The sequence below is a fragment of the Gasterosteus aculeatus genome, chromosome 21 (genome assembly GCF_964276395.1).
Source record: "Gasterosteus aculeatus chromosome 21, fGasAcu3.hap1.1, whole genome shotgun sequence".
Lineage (NCBI taxonomy): Eukaryota > Metazoa > Chordata > Actinopteri > Perciformes > Gasterosteidae > Gasterosteus > Gasterosteus aculeatus.
In genome coordinates, this window is record NC_135708.1 from 8611028 (window position 1) to 8636409 (window position 25382).

Sequence of the window (25382 nt, forward strand, 5' to 3'; positions counted from 1 at the left end):
TAACATTGGGTCAGGAAATATGGAACGTGAAAGATCCTGAAGGAGAAAACCAAATTGCAAGTAATGATTTTGAGAGACAGGAATAAAAGGTGTTGACAGCAGCCGTTCCCGAGCTGGTTGCAGCAATCACCACAAACGCTAATGCTGCTGAGTGTTGGACGGCCCTGTGTACTGTGCTTTCATTTGTCTGTCAGAACCAATAGGGACTAAGCCTGTGGAGTTGCCAAGCAGCCAACAAGATGCCCAGCTGGTTTCCCCGTGGATCATCTGCCTCTAGATCTCTGCTTGGACCTGTGAGATGGTTGCATCCGGACATTTTCTGAAACAATCCGATCAGATCCGTTGACCTCTCGGTCCTCACTGCTCTGAGCAGGCCAAACCCCACCTTCGCTTAGCCACACTTTCCATTGAAAAACTAAGTGATATTCCATGCTGCCTATAGCTTCTTCCTTCATTTTCCCCCCAATGCTTCCTCTCTGCACTGCTGACAGATTTGAAAGGAACTGCATGGTTATCTCGGTAGAGGGGAAGGACAAGTGGAGATTCTCGCCTGTGACTTGAGAGACTCCAGACTTCACCATGGCCATTTAGTCAGCCAGAGTCTCGACTTCACCGACAGCGGGCAGAACCACACGGAATGAAACCGGAGAACGCAGACGTCCTGAAAATCATTTCCCCATTTGATGAGGAAATACGACTCCCGTGGCATACTGAAGTAGTTAGTTACCTGGCTGTGAAGGATGCACCAAGGAGCCCCTGTTCATTAGCCAGGACTTAGTCTTTTGCTTCCTCTTGCCCTTGGTCTCAAATATGAGAAAAATAGCTGGAGCCAACTGTTAGATCCCTGAAAGAATTGACTGATTAAAAACTCATTTTGGGATCGGGCTGTTTTAGATCAGCTGTTTGAGGAGGAGATGCATGCAGTCAACTGCTCAAATTATGGACTCTGTATGAAACAGAGCTAATCACACAGGAGGCACAGGGTCAGAGAAGCGTTATTACTTTGTAGACAAATTCTATTAACATATTAGCATATTTTCCCAAAGCACACTTCGCAGATGTCGGACTTTGAGAACACTGAAGATTAGACGATTACTGATCTACATCAATTTCTTTAATAAAGGAGGTATGCACTGGGAAAAATGTGTTATTTCAGTATACGTTCTGATTTCTAGCTTGCCTTCAACCATTTTAAATTCTTTGAAATATTTAGTTATATTGTACATATGTTCAAAATAGAAAAACCTGTGGATCCAGGCCATACTCCCCAAGGTTCGATCAGATCCTCACGCTTCTTTCTGCATTGTGATTTTTGTTTCAGACAAGATTTATATTATTTCCTCAAATCATTCATTTGAAAGCGAGCAATACACTCCATGTTTGTCTTCCTGATTATATTGTTGTATTAAAGGTCTTTTGCGATATTCTCTGTGTTGAGCTAAACTAAGGCAGTTGAAAAATATTTCCTGTCGTCATTTCTCATAATAAACGTCTTTAGAAACCACTGGGAACGAGAGAGAAAGAGAGAGAGAGAAAGAGCGAGAGAGATGCTTGCACTGAACCACAAGCAAACGCTGTGCTTGGCCAAATGGGGACATGCCGGGTGTTATTCCAGGTGGACATCATCTCTATTTTGTTTTGGGAGAGAGTCTGGGTCTGAAACGGGCGGAAAAATGTGACACGTGCCAGTTTTAAACAAAAAGGGTGAATTGCTCTCCCCAAAATGGGCTGTGGAGGCATGCACATTGTTCTGATCTGAGAGGACTGGGGAATTAGTAAATCTTAATGGTTATGAAGCACTGCTCAGTTGCCAGATTAAACTGCTCAAACAGAAAGGAAGGCCCACTTTTCACAAATTAAAAAATGAATGGGTCTTTGGAGGTCTCTGCGAGTGCAGGAAATCTCTGCTTTGATACCTGGTGGGGTCACTTGTACACAACGTGTTGTTGCCTAGACGGCACTTACACAAACTTCAGCCATGCAAAACCTGCTTGCTTCAAACCTGCATAATGCTAGTCCTAGTCCAGCCACATGCAGTGGATCTCTCTGTTTCTTTATTGGAGGACAATGCTTGTAAACTTCCACCCTGCAGCCCTTGTCTCAGAAGTGTGACTCGCTTACAGCAACAAGGCTGGACAAGCTGCCTGCTCCTCGGCTCCAAGCCTGAATGCTGATAATTGCTTGCTCTCTGTGCTCCTGAGACAGAGCGACTCAACAGCTGCTATAAACAATGAAAGGTGATGTAGGTCCAAGACACCGCTCGGTCTCAGCATGGGAACAAGACAAAGCAGAAGGGTTAGCGAGAGCAGAACGATGCCCGCGCTGTTGAGTGAGAACTGATCAATTCCTCAGCTTTGAAACGCTACCTCAGAGTAGTGCCTTCTAGCCGTGCCCGGCTCCTCTTTTCATTGCCATTGGCCAATGTCTAGCAAACAATCTCTCATCTCAAGACCGCCATGCTTAGCCACAGTTTTAAATCACACACCCACACATTGAGACATTGCTGTAAGGTCTAGGGTAGTGGCTCAGGACCTCCTAAAAGGATCAAAAATATTTGAAAGATACAAATGTTGGGCTTCTCCAACCCAAACCATTTTCTAGCTACTCCCAAGAAGTCTGGCTGGCCCAGGCAGCTCACCAAGAAGGAAAACGTCTACCCCCTTGGATACATTACATTGCTTCCGAGCACTAACAGCTTTTGCGCCACCAAGAAACCCAACAGCCCCCATGATCCCTAATCGATCCCCGCAACAAAGGGCGAGAGATAAACGAGACTTGAGGAAACACAGAAAACCCTATCAATGCACATTAAGGCTAAGTCTGGGCAGAAATTTGATTAGCATGTGTCATTATTTTTATTTGATGTTTACTGTATTAGAGTGTGTGTATGTTTATGAACTACATGATTGGGTGACAAAGTCAACCGCTATCGTGCCTCACTGTTATAAATAAGATCTGCTTTGCTTTGAGTTTTTCCTTCTTTCTTTTGACATCTAATTTACCTAATTTATCTAATTTCTGTAACCTGTCCCTCCACACATATTACCTACAGACAGAGGTTTAACTATGTGAGGAACACACATAGCCTGCTAGCAACATTGCTCGCCATGTGGTCGGTAGTTTAGCGTCCAACTAGCTCAGGAAGCTCCCTTCCTGAGCTCTTCCCTCCTTACCTCACTGACACACACACACACACACACACACACACACACACACACACACACACACACACACACACACACACACACACACACACACACACACACACACACCTTCCCCTCTACATGCATGAATGAATGTTTGTTGTTTAGATATTAGGGTATCATATAGTAGCTTTTGTTGATTTCAAATAGTGTTGATCTGATTAGTATTGTTGGAAGTTAATAAACCCTGTTATACTTTAAGGGCAGTTTTCTGTGATTTCTTTGTGCATATGTGTACTGTAGTGCTGGTTAGAAACATACATCACTATCTATCAATTATGAGACTTGGTTTATCGTTATTAGTCCATTGTTAGGGTGGTGCCCTGTTATTTATTTATTTTTTGAATTATCTTAGCCATTATTCATAATTTGATTCAATGCTCTTATGCTTTAATTTCACACCAGCCACTCTAAAGCTATAATGTAACCCCTACAAGCATTCACAAGACGACGTTGGCTTAAGTGAGAAGATTTGGGAACCTCTGGTCAAGGAAACCGAGGATTTGCTGCAGTAGAGGACTTCCTCCTGTGTATATACAGTTCATTGTTTTGATGTCTCAAATATATCTAAGAGCTATTATTTTTGCATTGGATGAACCCTTTCATTGCAGTCTTATTTCAGCTCCTGTGAATCAACTTTGGGTGTTGCCAGGAGCTGAGGCAGCGTAATTCCAAAATAACACTCATGGCACCCCCAGATACCATGATTGCATGATTGTTGTTTTCGCATTCTGTGGTGTCACCAGCATAGCAACTTTGTCCTCCAAAGTTCTTCCTCCAAAGCAGATAGGACTGCCCGCTCCGTGTCGGGTTTTGCCCTCAACCAGGCACTGAAACGTTGGTTTTAGCCTGATGGATTGGGCTGTTAAGGAAAGTGGAATCTGTAATTGCAATTTGAGAGTGATTTTCATTGAGGTGGCTTTGTTATCCCTCAGCGTTCACACGGCCAGTTAAAAAAGGAATCTGGGATTTTTAACGTCGTAAAGCACTATTTAACTACTTCAAAGGCCATTCATGGCGGTGTATGAGTAGGCAATAGTTGCTTTAAAACATTACATTCTTGAGCATCAAAGTTTATTAAACATCTCTGACAAAATGATCTCAACTCATGGTCAACTTAACTAGCTGTTTTGTGACTTCATCTCATGTATCATGAATGCGTATATAGTTTTACCCAGGAGGCAGCATAAAGTGATGACTGTGTCCGTTTCTGCAAACCTCAGGCACTTTCAATCGCATCATTCCTGACTTAAAAATACATTTGATATCAACAGTTCAAGATGTATACATCAAGGTTGGTGGTCAGAAGTTGTATGACTAGCAGTTGTTTCGTATTTTAACTGGTCAAGAAACTGAAGTACTAAAGTTTGGTAAAACTTTTGGTTTCCTCTAAACACAAACTCTGGTCTCGTGGGTAAACATCACATGTTTTTCGCGGTCCACACAGTCCAACCGGTTCTCTACACTGACTTCCACAGACTCTGAATAAATACATTTTCTATATGTATATGAAGTGCAGTTCTTCAAACAATCCAGTCCATCTCCATAGATCCTTACATCATAAATCCCCCAAATTACTGCAGAAATATGTCTAAAGCAAAGAACTCTGCAAATGATATTACGGCTTGATCATTAATACTTTTGGTCAATTAGGGACAGCGCAACAAAAATTCTCAACACACACAGAGACACTTTGGAATTCATCTGTAAGTGTTCCTGGCCATGAGTGTCATTCCCATGTAAGTAACCTACTTTTAGCTATGTGTTGGTCTCTGCTGCTCCATGCTCCATTATTTCATGCTCGTTCACTTGCTATTTTTTGTATTAACTGTCCATGTTTTGGTGCAAGGTAGGAAGCGTACAGGTTTTTTAGAGATTGTTCGAGATTGTTCATTGAGAACATATTCAAGCTACTGATGAAGAGACAAACCAAAACATTAGTTCACAAGTGTAGTTTGAACTGATTTTTCATTTTCTTTAATTTTCATTTCATTGATTTGTTAATTGTTCTTATACCAGTCACTCCCTGCTAGTTTAATATACATACATAATTGAAATTATAAAGAAATGTTGCTATATGAATTGCATTAAAAAACTCCACAATCAATCTTACTTACCAATTCATTATTAACTTTCATTATTTTATTTCTGGGATCTCTCTACAAAACCTGCTTTTACATGGCATTTTGGAGCCAATGTCTACATGGTGACGGTTGAAGGTGTAATGGGGGCAGAGAGCATTTCCACCATTGGTCGTCTGTTCCGAGAGCAGCAGCACCAGGATGAAGGCAAAGCAAAACAGAAGCCACAGCCACTAATAACATAACGGCAGCCAGCGGATCACAAATAAGACATAGACAAGAGCGAGCCTGGTGTCTGTGTCTAATATTTCATCACACAAAAGCTAAATACATTCCACACTACAGTCAAGTGTAACCACGTCAATGCAGCAGATGTAAGAAATGGCAGCTGCTGGAGGAATGCGGTTTGGCAGCGACTGTAGGCCTGGGGAGAGACTGGAAGGTCCTCTCACGTTAACACTTGGTGTTTGGGAACACAAAGATACATTGTTGATGGCCAGAGCGGGATTCAAGCTCATCTCTGCCAGTGCAGCGTGTGTGTGCGAGTAAAACAACATGGTGTTGGGTTCAATCACTTTCATATCCATAAGGGAAAATCCCACACAAAGCGGGCCTCCCTGTGTCCAGACCTAGTGAATCTCCCAGGACATTTTACAGTAAAAGGATGGTATTACAGAGCAGTCATAGTGGTATTTAAAGGGTAGATGCACAGATGCACACATGCACTTTTTAAACCATTTTACAAGAACATATTATAATATTCAAACACAAGGGGGGGACATATAGAAATAGAGTGAGCAGCTCTAGACCTGGCAGGCAGCATGGCATGCTTGTGCCATCCAGTTTTAAAGCAAATAAATAGGCCTCACATTTGCTCAAGTGTGCAGCCAGAGCCAAAACTGTAATGTTACCATAAATCTGGAATAAAATGGGGACACTCAGCCAACGCAGGAGCCCAATTCACCAGATGTTGGTTATGGAACTGTTATTTTGATTCGATGTTCTCTTCCTTTTCCCCCCGACAAATAAACACACGCATACACATCATGGAGCAGTGCTGTTTGGATTCATCATCTTGGCGGTTTGATAATTTCAGGTAAGGACTTCTCACAAAGGACTAAAGACATTCATGCAACCACTTGGCTTCAGAGGACTGACACTGATCATGCATCTACTCTTGTCCAAGGGGTACGGAGTACGGTGCTGCTGGGTAGAAAGAAGTCAAGAGGGTTGTTGGGGTTGTGCTTCATCACACACTTCATCAATCTGCACATGCAAGCCATTAAAGTTGGGACAGGGGTGGGACGTCTTGTCTCAGTTTATGCCTCTGCTGTAATACCAAACGTTAGAAACATTATCTGAGTGTCTCATTTACATGTATGCTGGGTCTATATGAATAACATATCTTGAATGGCTCCAATGGCTTTAATCTGAAAAATTACCAAATTAACCCTTTTTAAAATTCCTTTGGAATGAACTATTAGTCACATTTTAATGGCCATCTGTAACCACAATGGTCTGTTTTCACAGGATGTAAACCATGATGGAAAGCAGCTGTTATAGATCATCAGCTGAGTCAGATGTTAGTGTTTAATACTGATGATGTGTTTACTGTCCAACCATTTTTGTTATTTCTGATTTAGGGATAAATATAAAAGTGGTCCTCATAGGGAATCTAAAGGATCAAAGCTGTGCAGGTTGTGATGCAGGTTTACTAAAAGTAAAAAGTACATTTAGTCAATTATTGAACTTCTTTCTCTTTAGTATAGAATGTACTCCAAACCAATTTATTATTTTTAGTATTAAGAAGGAAACATTGTTCAGCTCTGAACATTTTCTAAAAGTAAGTAATTACTTTGAGATTTTAAATCAATAAAATGTGCATTGCTATATTCACAACTGTACATTAAGTAGGAAAGATACAATTTAACTACTGTAAGTTAACAGTAAACCACATATATAATTTAAAATACAAAATGACATTCCATACTTTTGATACTTGTTTGCACACTTTACTGATACAATGCTACCATGGGTCTCGCCAATGCCTATTGTGTATCCAAAGCAACAACACCTGGATTTGAAGAGTAATTCTCTGAAATTATTTTAGTTTAGGCAGTCCAATTGATCAAATTATGCAATTGTATTATGTTGTTGAAAAGCAAACCAATCAGACGTAACCAATCCTACATGGACCTATTTGACATTCATTGACGGGTCCAAGTCCAATTTGAAGAGAGGACCTCTGCATTGCATCTTCTTGTAGACACAGCCACCTCGTCGTTAGCCATGGTTCATGTGCCTCAGCAGAGACCACAGCACTGTGTACAGTAGCGCTTTACGGCCCACTGCGTGACTTTAACACCATTTGGCAAACATCGCAAAAGACCTCCTGAGGCCTTTGGAAAAAATGGTCCTTTCACTGGCTACAGAGCGCATACTGTGCTACACTCTGAATTCTTCCTCTAAGTTTAATCATCATGCTTTCTACCTTTTTTGGATGCAGATGGCTGTGGGACCACCTCAAGAGGACATATATGGTCACGTACAGTATCCTCTTCATTCAGAGATGCCTGGCTGTGACCATTGTGGGCTTTATTTCAGCATACTACCATCGGGTATGCTGAGATTCACAAGTTGACAGCACAACAGCAAGTCGTCCATAGGTCTGACTTCTACAAAAATGTTTATAAAAAACTTTTAAAAACTGCATGGAGGTGCGTTTTGTTTCAGTCTCGCCAATCATAGCAACTTTGAATTTGTCAGTGCTCGCCTGAGACAACTGTTCTAATGTTTTCTCCAGCAGTATTTAGGAAGACAAATCCTCAATCACAACTGATACAGACATATTAGTATGTATAGTATAGTAATAGTGCAGAAGGCACATGAAGAATTTATCATTTAGCTGACAACTCTGCTAACCTCGGTGTGACACTTGACAGCCAACTCTCCCTGACTTCCAACATTACAGCGACAATACGATCGTGTAGATACACGCTCTACAACATCAGGAGAATACATCCCCTCTCACTCCGATAAGGACAGAGGAGAGAGAGGCTGCTTTGGCAGTGTAGATGTCTCTGGACAGGAAGGAGGGCAGTCTGTCATGGTGTGGTTCACGTTCCTGTCTTATTTTGTAGTTTTCTGCTTCTTGTCTCCCTGGGTAAATTCACCTCCTGCCTGGTCCTGTCATCCCCTTTAATTGTCTGATTGTTTCCACCTGTGTCCGATCACCTGCACTTCCCTAGTGTATTTAAGCCGTGTGTCTCTTGTCGCGTCATTGTCTATCGTCCTCGATGTCTCTGGTTCCTGCCTGCCTTTTTCCCCCTGGTACTTGTATGTATTTTTTCGTTAAAACTCTGCATTTGAGTCCTGCCTCCCACGCACCCCTGACACAGTCTCTGTTGAGTGGCCTGTCTTGAAGCCTTGAAATTTAATTAATTTGGTAGAACAAGCTTAATTAAATTGGTAGAACAAGCTTTTGGCAGCAGAAACAGTAGCAGAGAGAGGGAGAGGATGTGTTGTCTTCTGTTATTTGCTCTTAACAGATTGACAAGTATTTTGGACACATATTTTAGGATATACAGCTGATTTGGTTGCTGCTAAGAGTTAGAGGAAAATATTAATACAAATCTTATGTCTGTCTGTTAATAATAGGGTTACAGCTATTAGCTGGTTAGCTTAGCTTTGCACATAACTCATAACATGACATATGCAATCACTATAAAGCATGTCAGAAATGTCATAGTATGGTATGTCTTACAGATGTAATAACATCAGAATAGTAAGTCATAAAAAAGGAACGTTTTGTATTTTGGGGTAAATTAATAACTGATGTCAACCCATGTCAAGAAAATAATAAAAAGTGACAAAATAGTATGTCTAGTATAGCATGTCAACAAATGTCATAGCAGTTATAGCAAGGCATGTCACAGTATTTAGGTGATATGATATGTCAAAATAATCATAATGTATTATGTTTTAAACATAGTGTAGTATGTAAAAAATATTAAAGCATAGTACACAACAAAAAGTATTTTAGAAAGAAAGTTATGAAAATTCCCAAGATAACTTGTCAAAAAAGTACTAGTTTTGCATGTCAAAAGAAATCTGAAAACAATTCAAAGAACACAATCAACAGTTGTTGTACCTCTATTCTGGAGGCAGTAGCTATCTGTTCCTTGATCAGCAGCACGCTGGGAGGCAGAGCCCAGGAATCCAGCACCATAAGTGAATTTGGTAGCTGCTCAAGTTCAGAAGTGTAGGGAAGCAGCATCCTGCTACACCCACACACCGCTGTAAGTCCACAGCCCCAGGAGGTCCCAAGGCAGCGTTGTGGTAGAGGTGGGGCATGGTCTTTTATTACAAGGTCTTTTGCACAAAGTGTTTTTTTGCAAACTGACCCGGGAGGAGAGAGGCCTCCTGTACATGCCACTCGACGTTAAGACAAGCTGGAGCTCAGCAGGGTGACAACCTGAGCCACATTGCAACAGGAGGTGGTGAGGTATAGACCAAACAGCCACCCCATTACTGCAGCTGCCTTACACCCCACTGCTCTCGCACTTTCAAAGACATTGCATTCAGGCCAGCATAGAGGAATGCTAACATGTATGCATGTCTCTTAAGCTAGTCCGACTGATGGTGTCAGTTTACTCCGACATGTACATCTGAAAACAAACAATCCAAAAATGTCCGGGTTAAATCGCAAAGACACCCTAAACACAATCAGTGCATGTTTAATCAAAAATGAGTTTGTGCAAGGATTGAAGCATTTTTGGCATGTGTTTAAATATTTGAAATGTGATTATGATATTGAAAAGTGTACCAAAAACTCACTGGACAATTAAAACAAGGAGTTGTTCCTCAAGGCCTGAGTCCTTGTTCAAGAAATAGTTCAGATTTTCTAGCCTTAATTAAGACAACATTTAACTTCTTCTTAACTGTTATAACTGTGATAAATAGAAATCTGTTTTGTCAGGATGGCGGAGCAAAGTAATAGCAGCTAAAAAGTCCTTCGACGGGGTGATTAGTCCAGCATAGAAGTAAGCAGCCTATTATCTTAGCTCCTCGCGAAGATGGATGTCATGTGCATTAGTAGTTACGTTAAAATATCACTCTTAAATGTGTTCAATTCTGAAGAGAAGAGCTGAGAAAGCATTGTGTTTGTAGATCGTGTGCAGCCTATGTGTTTGTTGAGTTATATTTAACTGCAGACTTATGTAAAGCCTAAAATCAGTAGTAATATGGATGTGGAATATTCAATTAAATTCTTTGTCTTTTGATCTATAATACGCGTCTGCTTCCCTTTAGGATTTCTGAAATGCACTTCGGGCCATGCTGACCCTGATAAATCTCCAGCTAAAGACCTGCTTCCTCATTTCATGATCTTTAAGTAACTTTAAGTAACTTGAGATAAAATAATGTTCTCTCTCGGGAAATTAAACAGCAAGAGGTACCTGAGCTTGAACCCTGCTAAATGACTCTTGCTAGCTAGTGATTACAAAACACTTGTCACGCCTCTGTTATTCCACATAATCAGATTGAAAGGGAATCCCACGACAAAGTGGATGGTGGATACCAACGTCCCGCATTAAATGAAACCCACGTCCCTCTGAAGTGGTTTGCATTTGTGTGACCTGGGTATGATTTCCTTGGAGACAGCTTTATTTGACTTTAGCTTGCTAGTGGGAGGCTGGGAGAGGTAGAGGTTGGCTTTGTATTCTCAAATTCAATTGTCCACGATACAGTCAAAGAGCATGAGCTTCCTGTGGTTTACAGCAATAAACCGAAACTCGGGTTACATCCCAAGCGCAATGGAGTGAAAATGGTCAGGAAAAACCCAAACTGTAATGAGGGCAAGGCCTCAAGCTATGAGACCCCGCAAGACCTAGACGAAATACTAAAGAGTTCTTCCTCTGACCTCTGTCAAGAAACTCAGCTAGGCTGAGGTCTGGCCTTGTGGAAAAAACTGCTTCTCAGAAGAAACAGCGAATCTTGCAAGGCCTTCTAAAGCCCCTCGTCTCTTCAAAGTCAGTGAAATTGGGGTCTTCAGACTTCGTGGTTTACAACAAATTCTCTGGTCCAACCCCAAAATTGAGATCAGCTCTGCAAAGAAAAATAAGCACTGCAATTACAACACAGGGGCCTGATTATTTATACAAAATAATGAATTTGTTTCTATACATGCCAATCATCTCACCCAAAAGGGAGTTTATTAATGTGGATTTCTTTTCTTTACTCTGAGCAAAATACTGCATTTGGTGCTTGACTGGAGTTCACGCAAATGTTTGAGGCATGTGGAAAGCTTACACCCATGCCATGTTGATACAAAGTGATTAGTTTATTATAGAAGCCGATGGCCTGAGTACATGGATATTTGCTTCCATGTTGTAGCGGTAGCATGAGTGAGATCTGGATGAGGCATCCTGACACCCTGAATGACGACGACAGGGCGTCGGAATCCGGAAAGGAGATTCAGCGTTTGGCCACATGGGACAGGTGCACCACAAACAAGGGGACTTATGGGTAGTGGGATGATGAGTGAGGTTACTCCTCCCGTTTTCTTTCTACAGCAGTGCCCCTTGCTCCCGTTTTTCGGCCTAAGCGATTGTTGCCGCAGTAACCTGAGGCCAAAAAGATAACAACCCCTACTGTGAAGGGAGTTTTCTCTGGTCGGTGTCTCCTGCTCTCTTTAGGCCTGTCCACAGGGCGCACAGTTTTTGAAAATAACAAGCGGGTTACAAAACAATGATTTGGGTTTAAATCAGATTGACAGAGCATCAACTATGAGGAAACTCAATTACAGCTCTATTACTGGCTGAATTGACTTACATGGATCCGAGGCCAGAAGTTCACACCCAACAAGGATGGAGGTTTCCTGCTTACCCGGGGACTGTTCTTATTAAGTTATGGGAGTCTGGAGTGATTGATGGGTGCACATACAGGCCCGCTTCTAAGCATGTGGGTAAAGCCGATGTGTTGACAGAATCCATCCTCGTACTTGATAGCCCCCCCCCCCAAAAGATATTTTTACGCTCTTGATTTTAAACAATTACCATTCAGCTATTCTCCTTAATGTGGTGAAATATTAAGGTATCAGCTGAAATATGGTGTCATATAAAATAATGCAATGCCCACTCAAGAAGGTTCAAGGATTCTCATTGTGAGCCAATAGGAGGAGGGGGAGGTTGACTGACTTCTAGGTAACCCAAAAGGCCTACAGCAGGTCAAACAGCTCAAAACAGATCAGGGTCCTGAAATGGGATGCTCCCTTGCCTGTTGAAATGTCAAAGGGTCTAAATGTAAACGGGTGCAACAATGTAAACACGTGGTTCCAAAATAATCAAAGTGTTTCCACCTGCATTGACAGAGCCATCAGTTCTGGGCATGCCGGTCATTACCTCACAGCCTTCTGGTGCTCAGAGGGTAACCTAAGAGAGGCCAGAGATCGACTTTGGCTGACTTAGGGAGAAGGAAAGAGTGGGAGCAAAGGAGCATTTTCCTCTACCTCACTTCGGAACGTAAACAGCGAGACAGTCTGCAGACCTACAGGTCCCTGCACGGCCGTCTTTACGAAAGGGAAGGTTGTGAGGGTGAGTAAGGAAAAAAGGGTACGATCGCGTTTGCAAAGGTTCCAGTTGAGGCCCCACAGAACTCCAAGGAGGCCGGCTGCAACAGAGTACCAGACCGATCACAAACTCATTATCACTCAAGACCTTATGGGGAACATATTAGTTCCTCACCACAATACAGTTTAGGTGGTTGTGGTAGAGGATGATCTTTCCAATTCTCCTCTCACTCTCTCCTCCGATCCCATAAGTCAGCATGGCGAAACAATTACCCGATTGCAAATCGCCAGCGAGCACGACAAAGTGAGTGACGTCTTGGAACCTGACACCTCATGAAACGATGGCCGACGTCTCGTAACGTTTTTACACGTGACAGCATGACTGCTCCTCCGGGGGGCTCATCTGAGCTTTAAGCCATACGGCCCACCGCTGCGACCAGCGGAGGAGGAGCAGGCAGACGAGACTGTGTAAATGAGAGCCAGATCCGCTCTGTTAGCTTAGGGCCTGTGTGCTCAGACGCAGACAGGAGAGCGGTCCATCAAGCTGCCCCCGCTGAGCTGCTCACAGGCTTCTGAGGCAACAAGGTGGGGCAGGACAAGTTCGGCATGTTAGTAAGTCAGGATGTGCAAAGGACCTTTTCCATCTTCCTCTGTTTTTTTTTTTTATTGTTGTTGCTGCTGTGTATGACATAGTGATGTGTCGTTCGTGAACGATTCGTTCATTTTGAACAAATCCTTACAAAGACTCAAGAGTAACGAGTCCTCTCAAAAAAAGATTCATTCATTTTCTTGTGGCCACGCATCGGGACTTGCAAAGGCTCAGCCAAGGAAACAGAAATGATTTGTTGAATGCAGGTCACGTGGAAAATGATCCTTCTGCCAACCAAGTGGTACCAGTGCTGAGCCTATGCAGGTCACGTGAAAATTGAACGATGAACGATGAATGAATCATTGATCTACTCGCTACCAGTGCTGAGCCTATGCAGGTCAAGTGAAAAATGAACGATGAACAATGAACGAATCATTGACCCGAAGACTCGGTTGGCAGATGAACAAAACATTGACCCGAAGACACGGTCGGGAGGTGAACGATTGATCATCTTTAGATCATTTTTTACATGACCTGCATAGGCTCAGCACTGGTAGAGAAAACAGAAATGAGTTGTTCATTTTGACTGGGTCTTCGGATACGGATCTTAGGATCATTTTTATAATGATAATTGAATGCTAGTGTGAAAATAAATGATCACTTCAAATCATCCATTCCTGCATTATTTTAATGCAGGAATTTATCTTACCAGCCCCCCCCTCCCCCGAAATGAACGAATGACTCGAAAAAAGATTCGTTCATTTTACTGAACGAGATTCAAAGAACCGAGTCGGTAAAATGCTCCGAACTTCCCATCACTAGTATGATACCAGAGACACTTCTACTTTTGACCCACAGCCAGTGATGGTGGTGTATGTGAGTGAAGGACATTGGTCTCCTCATTAGGTTGTTTAAAGCAGGGGTCCCGAAACGTTTTTGCCTCACGGACCGGTTTCATGTTAGACAATATTTTGCAGACCACTCTTGAAGGTGTGGCGGATGAACACAACGAAATAACCAGACCAGTGGGTTTACAGGGGGGGGAATAGTTGCTAAAAAAGAACGTTTGGGAAATTTTTCAAGAGGGACAATACAACAATTTCAAAATAACATTTTTCTGGAAAAAGCCAGATTAAAAAAAAAGTTATTCTTTGGCCGTATGAATGTAAATATGAGCCTGTCCAGATTTAAATATTTTAAGAGCTATTAGACACTGCTCCACAGTGTTGTAGAGCACATTTTCCGTCACAATATCTTATTGAAAATATGACTGAGCCATCTCTATTACTTGGTTGAGCTAAAAATGATTTTTAGCAGAAATGATTAAATTGCAAAAAAGTCATCAAGTTACTACTCTTCCAGTTACTTCTGAGACAACTAGCCTAACCCAAACTGTCAGATTAACTTCTAAAAAGGAGGCAAGTTAAATGTTAAACCCAGACATCGTAACCATCAAGTATCTTTAATTACTTTTGCCTCATTGATTTTGAACTATGATGAATTGTTTCAATGATTAACCAAACAAGCATATCCAGCTTCTCAAATGTGAGGACTTCTGTTGTGGTTTCTAAATAATATGTTGTAGTTTGGGACGGTCACTGTGGGGAAAACTCGCAATGGCAATTCTCTTTTCCCTTTTCTTTTGAAGGAAAAAAAGTCAATGACCAAAGAATAATTTAGTTGCTTCCCAATTTAGAATTAAAATGCACACTAAGGGGTGCATTTACAGTGTACTAAAACAGAAGCATTGTTCAAACACTACATACGCTGCCCTACTTATGATGGGAATCGACAACGTTGTTCATTATTTCCAGAAAATATAGAATCTGTCAGCTAAGGGAAGCTGATGTTTTTCCAGCGCAAGCATGAGGAAACAGCAGTTCTACAGACCAGCACATGTTTGACCACATGAAGGCATTATTACACAGTATGCCTCCGTTGTTGTTTGACTGAGACATATTTCCAGGTTGCAGGAGGAGATGAGGGATACGCTAAAAGGGAAGACCCCCTCGGTCTCGCTGCCAGCTCCGACCCTTTCATAAGTAGGCCAGGAATTATGCACATCCCAGTTAAAAGCACTGGTAGAGTGAGTTATGGCCGTGGTGGTGTTTCACGAGTAGTCTGCCAACAAGATGATTTAGAAAGATCGCACGTCTGAAGGTTCCTGGGACACTGTTTGAAAACGTCTTTATTCTGACCGAGGAATGCGAAAGGGCGCAAAGTGAAAAACCCATCACCTAACAGAGACATTTCCACCATGGCAACCATGGCACGGCCGAGTTATTGGTCATCTCTGCTGAAAGCTGGGACATTCGAGCGGATTCTTCAGCATCGTACCACCTGCCTCTACAGATGTTGCATGAACACAAACAGTCACTTGAATTTGCTTAAAAAACCATTGTTTAATACATACGGTGTTTTGTTCGTAGTGAAATATGTTTACATTCAGCTTTACAATGCATACAGGAATTCTCTAATTCAAATCCCTGAAATACACACAATTTACAAGGGCATGTTTCCACATATTTCTAAAGATAGAAAAGAGAGAGCTATATCCGTTAAATAAGTAAAACCTACTTCCTTTTTGCGCATGTAAACAATTAAATTCAGTTATATTATCAGCTAAATATAAGTTAACTTGTTAAAAGTAAATGGCCTCTGAAGGCCATTCACTCGACAAACAAACACAAATAAATGGCACGCAGAGTTTCCCATGCAATTAAGAAGAGATTTAAAAAATAATTCAATTTGTGATTACACATGCTTGAACCCATGTCATTTTCACCATCCCTGTTACAAGATCAAACTCTCCAAATACATTTCCCAGAACACACCCCAGCACTCGAATATTACAAACACGGTCAGTGGGCGGGACGGGGGTCATACATTTAGAACTGCTGCTTGGATACAAATACAGAGATAGAGAGTGCTGTGAAATCCATCAGCGATGTGGAGCACACTGCGCCTTCTTTCATTTTCCAAATTCTGTGGGAACACACTTATGACTCTCCGGATCTTTATGAAAAACTAACATAATAGTGCCAGTGTTATTACTGATATTATCTGTCTGAGAGAGGGAGTGCCAGTGTGTCACACTCCATTAAAGCAACTTGTTACTACAAAGGCGTACAGTTTTAAGAGGTTCCCTCTTCTTCAGCACCCAGTGGAAAGTGTGCTTGTGCCAATCTCTTTGATTTATGCACTCTTCAAAAACACACCAAAAAGTTTTAAGTCCAAGTCAATAAAAGTAGTCAAACGTCATTCCAGACAGTTGGTAACTCTATTACGCACGGAGGAAATGAGGCAGTTGTATGGACAACAGAGACGCATGATCCAAGCCTTTGACTGAAAGTGGTGAGATGGAATACTAGACAGCTTGACTTGATAAGCTTCCCCGTAAGCAGCATAATGTCCATAGAGTCTTGGGGGCGGGGAAGGGGGGGTGTCAAGCACGAGAAAGACTTGAGAAAAGTGGCCCTGCATAGAAACAGATGTGCTCACTAAGGCAAGGTGCTTCGAGGACGATAACCATGCTGGAGACGAGAGGGAAACCCTCAGTCAAAACGTCCCCATTCTCATCCTCGCACTTCAGACACTAAGCCTTGGTTTGGACACCCTTCATGTGTGAATGACATGGGAAGGCTTCCAATTTTGACCAAGGGACCCAAAACTGAAAAAAATACTTAGACTGAGACTTAATACTCAAAACAAAACAGAGGAGAGGGAACCTCACTCAAATTCCATTTAGATGAAGGCGGAGCTGCCTTCACAGTTAAGCGCAGGGTTGTTCCAGCGTGTGCAAAAAGGTAGCGTCTGTGTGAACATAAGTAGTGTGTGTGTGTGTGTGTGTGTGTGTGTGTGTGTGTGTGTGTGTGTGTGTGTGGTGGGTCAACTCTCCACTGCTTACTTGTTTGAGATCAGTTAAGGACAGCACACAGTGGGAGGGGGTTTGCATGTGTATGCTTGTGTGGCACTGCGTGTGGTATTCCAACGTATGCTTTGAACATGTGTGTGTGTGTGTGTGTGCGTGTGTAAACGTATCGGTGCATGTTGTCTAAACCTAGACTAGGGAGCAGTAGCCTCCGCAGCTTCCGCCCCCCGCGTCCTCGTCAGTGAGCTGGACCCCTCGGCCGTGGCTCTCACTCTGCCAGAGGCCGGGCGTCTGGATGATCTTCTCCACTAGCTCCTCGAACGCACACTGAACACCGTCCCTGGTCTTTGCACTCGCCTCTGGGAGGACGGGGTGTAGAGGGGAGGGAGGGGACAAAAAAGGAGAAAGAAGCGGAGTGAAGGGGATAGAGTGGAAAAACAACAGTGAAATAAGATACATATTCACTGTCTGCATCTTGATGTCATCATCTGCCTGGGCTTCCAGAGCGGAGGGGTGGAAAATGTCTCAACAATAACTGTCAGCCCCCGACGCTAATAGCGAACCCCCGGAGGTTATAAAGGGATATAGTCAACACCTGCTGCACGATGTGACGATACCCAGGAACATTATGACAGCAATAACCACAGCGTAAGGACATTCATCTTATTAAACAAAGCCAAATAAGAGTTAGTTTATTGTGAAATGACTTTGAAAGCTCCGAGTGAAGCCATTTCCACAAACATTTTGTAGTAACCTTTTCCAGTGCATGAAGATTAAAACTTCTTGTTTAGACTTGAAGTGCAAGTCACAACAACTCTTAAAAGCACTCCCTTAATAAAAATGACCAGGAAAAGTGACATGCGCAGTCCATTTTAATAATAGAACTACAGAGGCATTCCTCAAAAAGTAGGATTGTTGTTTCGAAGGACACCCCCCGCCCCCCCCACGTGACAGCGAGTCTTTGCAGGGCAGGGAATCCTTCCAACTTACCTATAAAAAGCGTGGAATGTTTTCTCGCAAACTTTAATCCTTCAGCCCTGTCTAGCTGGTGGTTCTCCTGAAACAAAAGGGAGGTAATGGCTTATTTGAGGTCTGCCGGGCAGAGCTGTCAGCTACTGTACTCGTTGCAGGGCAGAGAGGGAAAGGGATTTGCAGAGACAAAGAACAGGGCACAATAAATTCATAATGCCGTACTTAGTGGCCATTTTTATCCCCACTGACGGACTCTGGTATCCTGGTGATGGACCGGTTGCCAGAAAGTGGGTCTGCCCCGGTTATTTAGTTCTGTAATTTGTCAAAAGGCCCATAGCCAACTTGACTTATTCTGGGAGATCTCTTTTTACATTTGTGTGGAATATGCCTCTATGAAGCAACTGTATATTAATGTTCTTCGCGTATCTTAGACAGATCCTTTTGGTCACCGTAGTTCAAGTAAAGGCAAACGGTGCAAATTAAATGAAAAATCCAAATGTCCGACAACCTTGTCAACCTTAGTGGGAACACACACACACACACACACACACACACACACACACACACACACACACACACACACACACACACACACACACACACACACACACACACACACACACACACACACTCACACTCACCTTATCAATTTTATTTCCCACAAGCATTTTGACGAGGTCATTCCGTGTACAGTATGTTTCGAGCTCGTTCAGCCAGTTGTCAAGCTTGGCAAAGGTTTCCCGACGCGTGACATCATACACTGTGGCAAACCAGAGGGACAGACGAGCTCGGAACAAAGGCAAATACTTACACACGCCGCACATTTCATAGAGAAGTGCCACTTAATGCATCTCACACACGCACACACACACACGTTATGTCAGCGTAATCATGGTACAATCTTGAATAATTGCAAGATTTGCATTTCCACGTACATAAAATAGAAAAGTGTTTGTGAGATCAACTTGAACCTCTGAGAAGCGATTCAGTCCAACAGGCCTTGAAATTGAAAAATGTAAATGTTGTAGCTCCACAACTAATAATCAGTATTGAGTATTACACCAATTACTCCATGGATTAATTTAGTAGGTTAGAAAATATTTTATTTTAATTAATTAATTAATTTGCATGCATAAATATTATCTATCTAAGCCCAATTTGAGCCCAATTACATCTATGTTCTAAATATAAAACATTTCCTGAAATGCAAACAAATTTAAAACTTAAAAATATATATATAAATATATATGTATATATATTTCTAATTATACTACTTACTATTAGAAAGTAACATGTCTCATGGGCTTGAAACCGTCCTCTACAAACGCATTACAGATGGTTGATTAAAGTATCACACGGGATGTTCTGATAATCCCAGTGATGCAGCAAGGCGCCTCGTGTTTCTGTACATCATTAGAGCACAAACCCTCGCCTGCAGAGGAAGTCTGTTAAGAGGTTTAACTTAGTTCCTGTGTGTGTGTTCGTTCAAAGACATTGTGTATATGAGTCCATATGAGGAGTCGGACTGCAACTGCATAAACTGACTTCCAGAGAAAGAGGCAAGAGGGTGTGTGGGTGTGTGTCACAGGATGAAAAACCATTGTTTCGTTTTTTACAAGCAGGGGTCTGACTCCAAATTGAGTCACAAACACACACACACGCGCAAGCATACACGTGTCTGATGGCGGTAACAGCTCGGCTTACCCAGGATGACCCCCTGGGCCCCGCGGTAGTAACTAGGTGTCAGGGTTCGGAAGCGCTCCTGCCCGGCTGTGTCCTGCAAAACACGAGCAGCTCAGCCCCACGAGACACACTGCGCAGGGAAAGGCTCAAACACAAGTGATGGACATCACAACAAGTACGGCTCCTCTCGTGCCCCGCGGGCAGCATAGAGGCGACAAACGCTGTTACGCCGGCGCCATCTTCTGGCAATTTGTGGGAGCAGACCAATTGGGAGTCGTGGAGCTCAGGTTGGCGGGACGAGGGTGACAGGCTCCATGAACGGAGTTCGCCACTTACCCAGATAGCCAGCTTGGCCTTGTTTCCGTCCACGGTGATGGTCTTCACTTTGAAGTCGACCCCTAGACAATGAGAAGCAGATCAATCCCTCATGCTGTCATGGTGACCTCATCCTGCTACAAATTTGGCCAATTACTGCTGAGAATATTATATCACTGCAATAGACTGTAATTACCAATGATGAACTGTCATATGTATACCACACACTAGATTGTTGTATTTCGGCCAACCCCAGCCTTTCAGACTGGCATACCACGTCCTTTAAATGATGGTGTGACTGTGTATTCATATCCACCGCAAAAGGGACGGTGTGAGCTTTAATGTCAGAAATCTGAAACTAATACAGGTCAAAAAAAAGAAAAATAATGGACCACCTGTGAAATGGCTCAGAGAGCCATGACTCACCCATAAAAACTCCTCCAGGTCCCAAAGGTACAGACATTTACGTGAAAATGATAATGTTGTCCCCCATCCCCTTCACAGTAAATCTCTCCTATTGCATTGGTGCACTGTCTCGGGGTGCAGAGCGTGCGGTGTCTCGATGCCATAACTGCCCTGAGTTTTAGCATCCACTGACAGATTTACCAGGCTTGTGTTGGTCTTGTTTTTACATTTGGGACTAGGGAGGGAGAGTTCAAGAGTGCGCCGAAACAGAGGGGGAGAAAAGAGGCATGAAGACAGGCCCAGGATATATGACATGCTGTAAGGCATCGGTTTGTGATCACAGCACAAGAAGATGCCTCCGCTGATGGTAGTCAAAGATGGGCCGATCTCTGCACCAGAACACACCTACATTGTGAATACACTGTGTGCTAATGGGACAACGCACTGAGGAGGCTTCCACCACAGTAAGAGATGCTAAAGGTGCTTTAGGTGGCACTGACTAAAATACATTAATTTAGATCGAGTGATCTCTGATTAAATAAGATTAAGTCTGACTCAGAGAACTTGAGTCAATGAGGGAGGCTAGAGTCCAAAAAAGACATCTGTGTGGCAAAGATTCCCAGCCGGGAAAGTAGAAAGAAAAAAAAAAAAATCCAGAAATCCAGAAAAGAGTGTTTCAACTTTTAGTGGTATCTGTGGTTTTAGTGGCTTAAACAGACAGCACTGTGAGCTAAAAAATAATCCCCTAACTAGGAAACTTCAACATTCCAATTCATCAGTAAGAGTGGCAATCTGGAGTTGTTTAATGAATGGGTACCTTAAATGCTTTAAAAAAGGTGGCTAAAGCAGGTGTGTCCTCATAGCTGAATTTACAGTTGCACCAGAAATTTGCAAAAGCCTCCACATAATTACTAAATCACGTACCACTAAGTTCAAAATGTCCCGGGAGAAGAAGAATAGACTCCTGCTGCAGGAATGTTTTCCAAACACCTCGTAGACTTAAATAAATCAAACCACTCTGTGGCTCTGTGGCTGTGTGTACCATGTGGTACTATGGTAGCATACTTCCAGCTCGCCAAGTGCTCACACCTTCTTACTGCTGACAGCCCACATTAGGGAACTTGGCCAGCTTGATTTTGATCCCAGTACATAAAAGAAAAACAATTCAGATATTTAATTATTTGCATAATTATTTAATTGAATTCTTTGTTCAGTAAGATGTGAAGTATCTGCCAGCAGCCTCAGCATGGCTGACTACATGAACAATGTCCTATGCTATATTTAATCTTTTATTGGTTTACACTCCCTGGTTACATTGCTTGGAACAATATTTGCAATCTAGTTATACCCAAGCCACATATTGTGCCTTTATAGAGCTTGTAATAACCAGTTATTTGTTTTTCTTTTGTAAAAGGTGTGAATTTAACTGCATATTGTTATTGAGGTCATATTTAGTGATGTGTTGTTGTATATGGATATGTATAAAATACAATCTAGCTGAACATTCCTGTAGGAGCCAATTGTCAATTGTTGGTGCCATTCTTTTGTCGTTTACGATAATTGAGTTACATGGTGTTGGGGATGGTAATGGGGATGAATGTTTGTCCGAAGTTTAGTGTGGGAAAAGGGAGGAGAGGGGGTGAGAGGCATTTTTTATTCACCGCTAAAATTGCGCTACATTACGTTATACTTATGCTGATTACTATATTCATGGTATTGGCATCCTTAACTCTGGCGACCAAATCAGTCCTGCAGAGAAAGTATATTCAGCAGTCATGAATGTGTGCTATCCGTCACGTTATGTATTTGTTTTCCAAAAATAAACAACAAAGCGACTGTGTCATCATCGAAGGAAGTGCGTCCGCAGGATAACCCCCCCCCTCTCAGGCGGTCGGTGACTACTTAGAAAATCCAATTGTCACTAGAATCGTGTAAACTGCAACCTCATTAAAAAATATATATGATATGACGTGGGTAACAATATTTCTCAATGACCTAATGGAATAAATGTGAACAATTTTGTACGCCTTTTCATGAGTAACCAAAATGTGTTGCTTGTTTGTATACAACTCCCTGGGGTCTGAGTTTAGACCATTAAAGTGTGTCGCTCCTATTGACTCCACTGATAACGAGCACAAACCTCCCTTTTATTTGACTATTTAATAAACAGACTTCATGGTCACTCACCTATTGTTGCCGTTTGCTCTGGGTCAAATGTGTCATCTGTGAATCTCAAGAGGAGGCTGTCGGAAAGAGAACAATAATTTCTTTAGGACTCACTATGAATCACTAACAAACACAGCAGAAAGAATTCATCCCGTACTTCTACTCCACAGATTGAAGCTTTTGGTCTGTAAACAGGTTTCCATTTGTTTTGTTCACGTAACCAGTCTTATGGCACCCGCCACGTCCAATTCCGTATCTGTATCTCTTTCTATTGATGTCTTTGTCCTCATATTGCGTCATGCAAATATGATGAGATCATATTCGAGATGATATCACCGCTAGATTTCACTCAGAGGGACAGGGTTCACGTAACTATGACTAATCGAGTGCAAAGGCCTTAATCACTGTGCTGATGATGAGGATAAGTAGACTCCTTTCACTTGAACCGAGCATAATTCTCTTATTTTTCCTAAAGGATTATCAGGAGGGATGCAGCCGATGAGCTCGGCTCAGAGACTGCCAAGTTAGAAATGTGTTCTGCGTGGGCTGGTTGATCAGGTAAAACAAAGCTTGTGTATTCCTCGCCAAGCAGACGTTTCCCTGGAGATTTAAGGGCTACAACCAAATAGAAGGAAACAGATGAAATATATGTGCTATTTAAACCTTTGCCTGGCCGGTGTACCTGCTTGACAATAGCTAAAGGCCCAGGATAATTTAAATGACATTTGAAACTATTCATAGTTTCATTTGTTTATTATATTAAGGAAAAGCCAATTTAAAGGTAATTCTGGAAAGCATGCTCTTGGCCCCAATTATGTACTAGCAGCTGTTTTCTGGAAGTATAAGCAGACGCAGGTCAATGTTATGGTGTTTCTCATCTGTGCTCAATACAGAGCTGAAAGTAAACTAGCTCTTATTGAAGAGGATGTTTCTACCCTTAAACCAAAATAGGCACAGACCCAAGAGGTTACAATACAAGGATAATACCCCAAAAGCTGAATAGAGGAAGCAAACATTTGAGGTGTCCAACAACCGTGTGGGCTAAAACGAAGAGTGTATATGCATACATTACATGATGGTGAAGACCCGAATCCTGTGATTACTACACAATGCAATACAAGCATTAGTGTAACAGCCGGAGGCTTTGTTCTCACTCTGAGGTGGAAGATCATCTTTGGCCAGACGGTTTTACTTGTAATGAAGCTTTCCCCAGAGCTGCGTGCAACTCATTACCTCCATGCCGTGATAAGACAATGGAAGGCAAGCTGTGCTCAATAACACAGTGTGCAATGTGATGGTTGATGGCTCAGGCTGCCTGTCTGCATTCTTTCACGCAGTCCAGACCACAGTCTTGGAGACCAGCAAACACGAATACGCACCATTTTGGCATACTACACAATACAAAAGTGCCAGAATCATATTGGTAAAAAGAAGAGCAGTCTGCTTCGGATATTATAGTCACGGCATAATCATAGTCACTAAAACATGACTAGAATCACAGTAAACTATTTCGACATTCGCCTGTTGAACCAGCTCATCCTTGAGAAGCTACAATGCAGTAAGATCAGATCCAGCCATCACTATAACACACAGTGTGTCCACATAGTGTGTTTCTTCTAACATAATGTAGGCTTATATAACTGTCCTCACCCATGGCCGCGTAGCCACGACACAGGCTGGAAGGAGTGACGTCAGATCGCAACATCTTCAGACGTGAACAAAGATGATGTCACACACTGGAGGCTAGCGAGGTTAGCCGGACAGCTAGCACACCACCAAGCCGTGTTATCTCAGAATATAACAGCTGGAGTGTTTATGTCAAAGAAAAGCAGTCGAGCTGTCTTCGTAATGTTAAAGTACGCATTATATTTTCACCTCACTATATATAACGTTGACTGCTAATCCAACAGTAGTTAGCTTACTAACGTTAGCGGGGTGCCACGACATTCATTTCTTGGAGATAATTATCTTATGTTACAGCTTACCTGGACTTTCCGACACCACTTTCTCCTATTATCAATATTTTCAGCGTCGTTAGTGTGTCGTCTTCCATGTTCCTTGAGCGGTGAGACGTGCTACTGTCGATGAACGGCTCCGGCAGCCTGTTTAAAGCGACGCTCGTACCTCTCGTTGGTGTTTACAGCTGGCAGCAGAGACAGCGCGCGCCTCGGTGAGAGGTCTCACTCTGATCTCATCCGGTACGACTTTTTGGCACTTCCGCTCGATAGAGCTACAACGTGCACGCATGTTCTCATTACACAACAAAGACCGCCGCATTGGGATTCATATCCATTTCAATAAACAATGTCTGCATCATAAACTTTTTAGTATAAAATTTACTCAAATGTGTGTGAGTTACTAAGAAATTAGACCAAATTGGTATCCGACATGTTTCTGCCAGTGTTGCAGTATCAGTAAAATGTCTATTGATTATTGACTTCATCATTATGTCACACGTTCCAATATTATTCGAACTACTAATATAAACTATTAATAAAAATTAGTTTGTCCATTATTTACTCTTATTAAT

At 42.3% G+C, this 25382-nt stretch overlaps 1 protein-coding gene across 1 annotated transcript; it reads right to left on the minus strand.

Annotated features, from left to right (window-relative positions):
- Positions 1 to 15822: 15822 nt before the first annotated feature.
- rab18a (RAB18A, member RAS oncogene family) lies at positions 15823 to 25138 on the minus strand. Its single transcript, XM_040166900.2, has 7 exons — positions 24838 to 25138; positions 22874 to 22929; positions 20303 to 20364; positions 19988 to 20060; positions 18925 to 19043; positions 18302 to 18368; positions 15823 to 17670 (listed from the first exon to the last, which is right to left on the minus strand). Exons 1-7 carry the CDS (start codon positions 24903 to 24905, stop codon positions 17501 to 17503), a joined length of 615 nt encoding a protein of 204 aa, XP_040022834.1. The 5' UTR covers positions 24906 to 25138; the 3' UTR covers positions 15823 to 17500.
- Between the last annotated feature and the right edge of the window lie 244 nt (positions 25139 to 25382).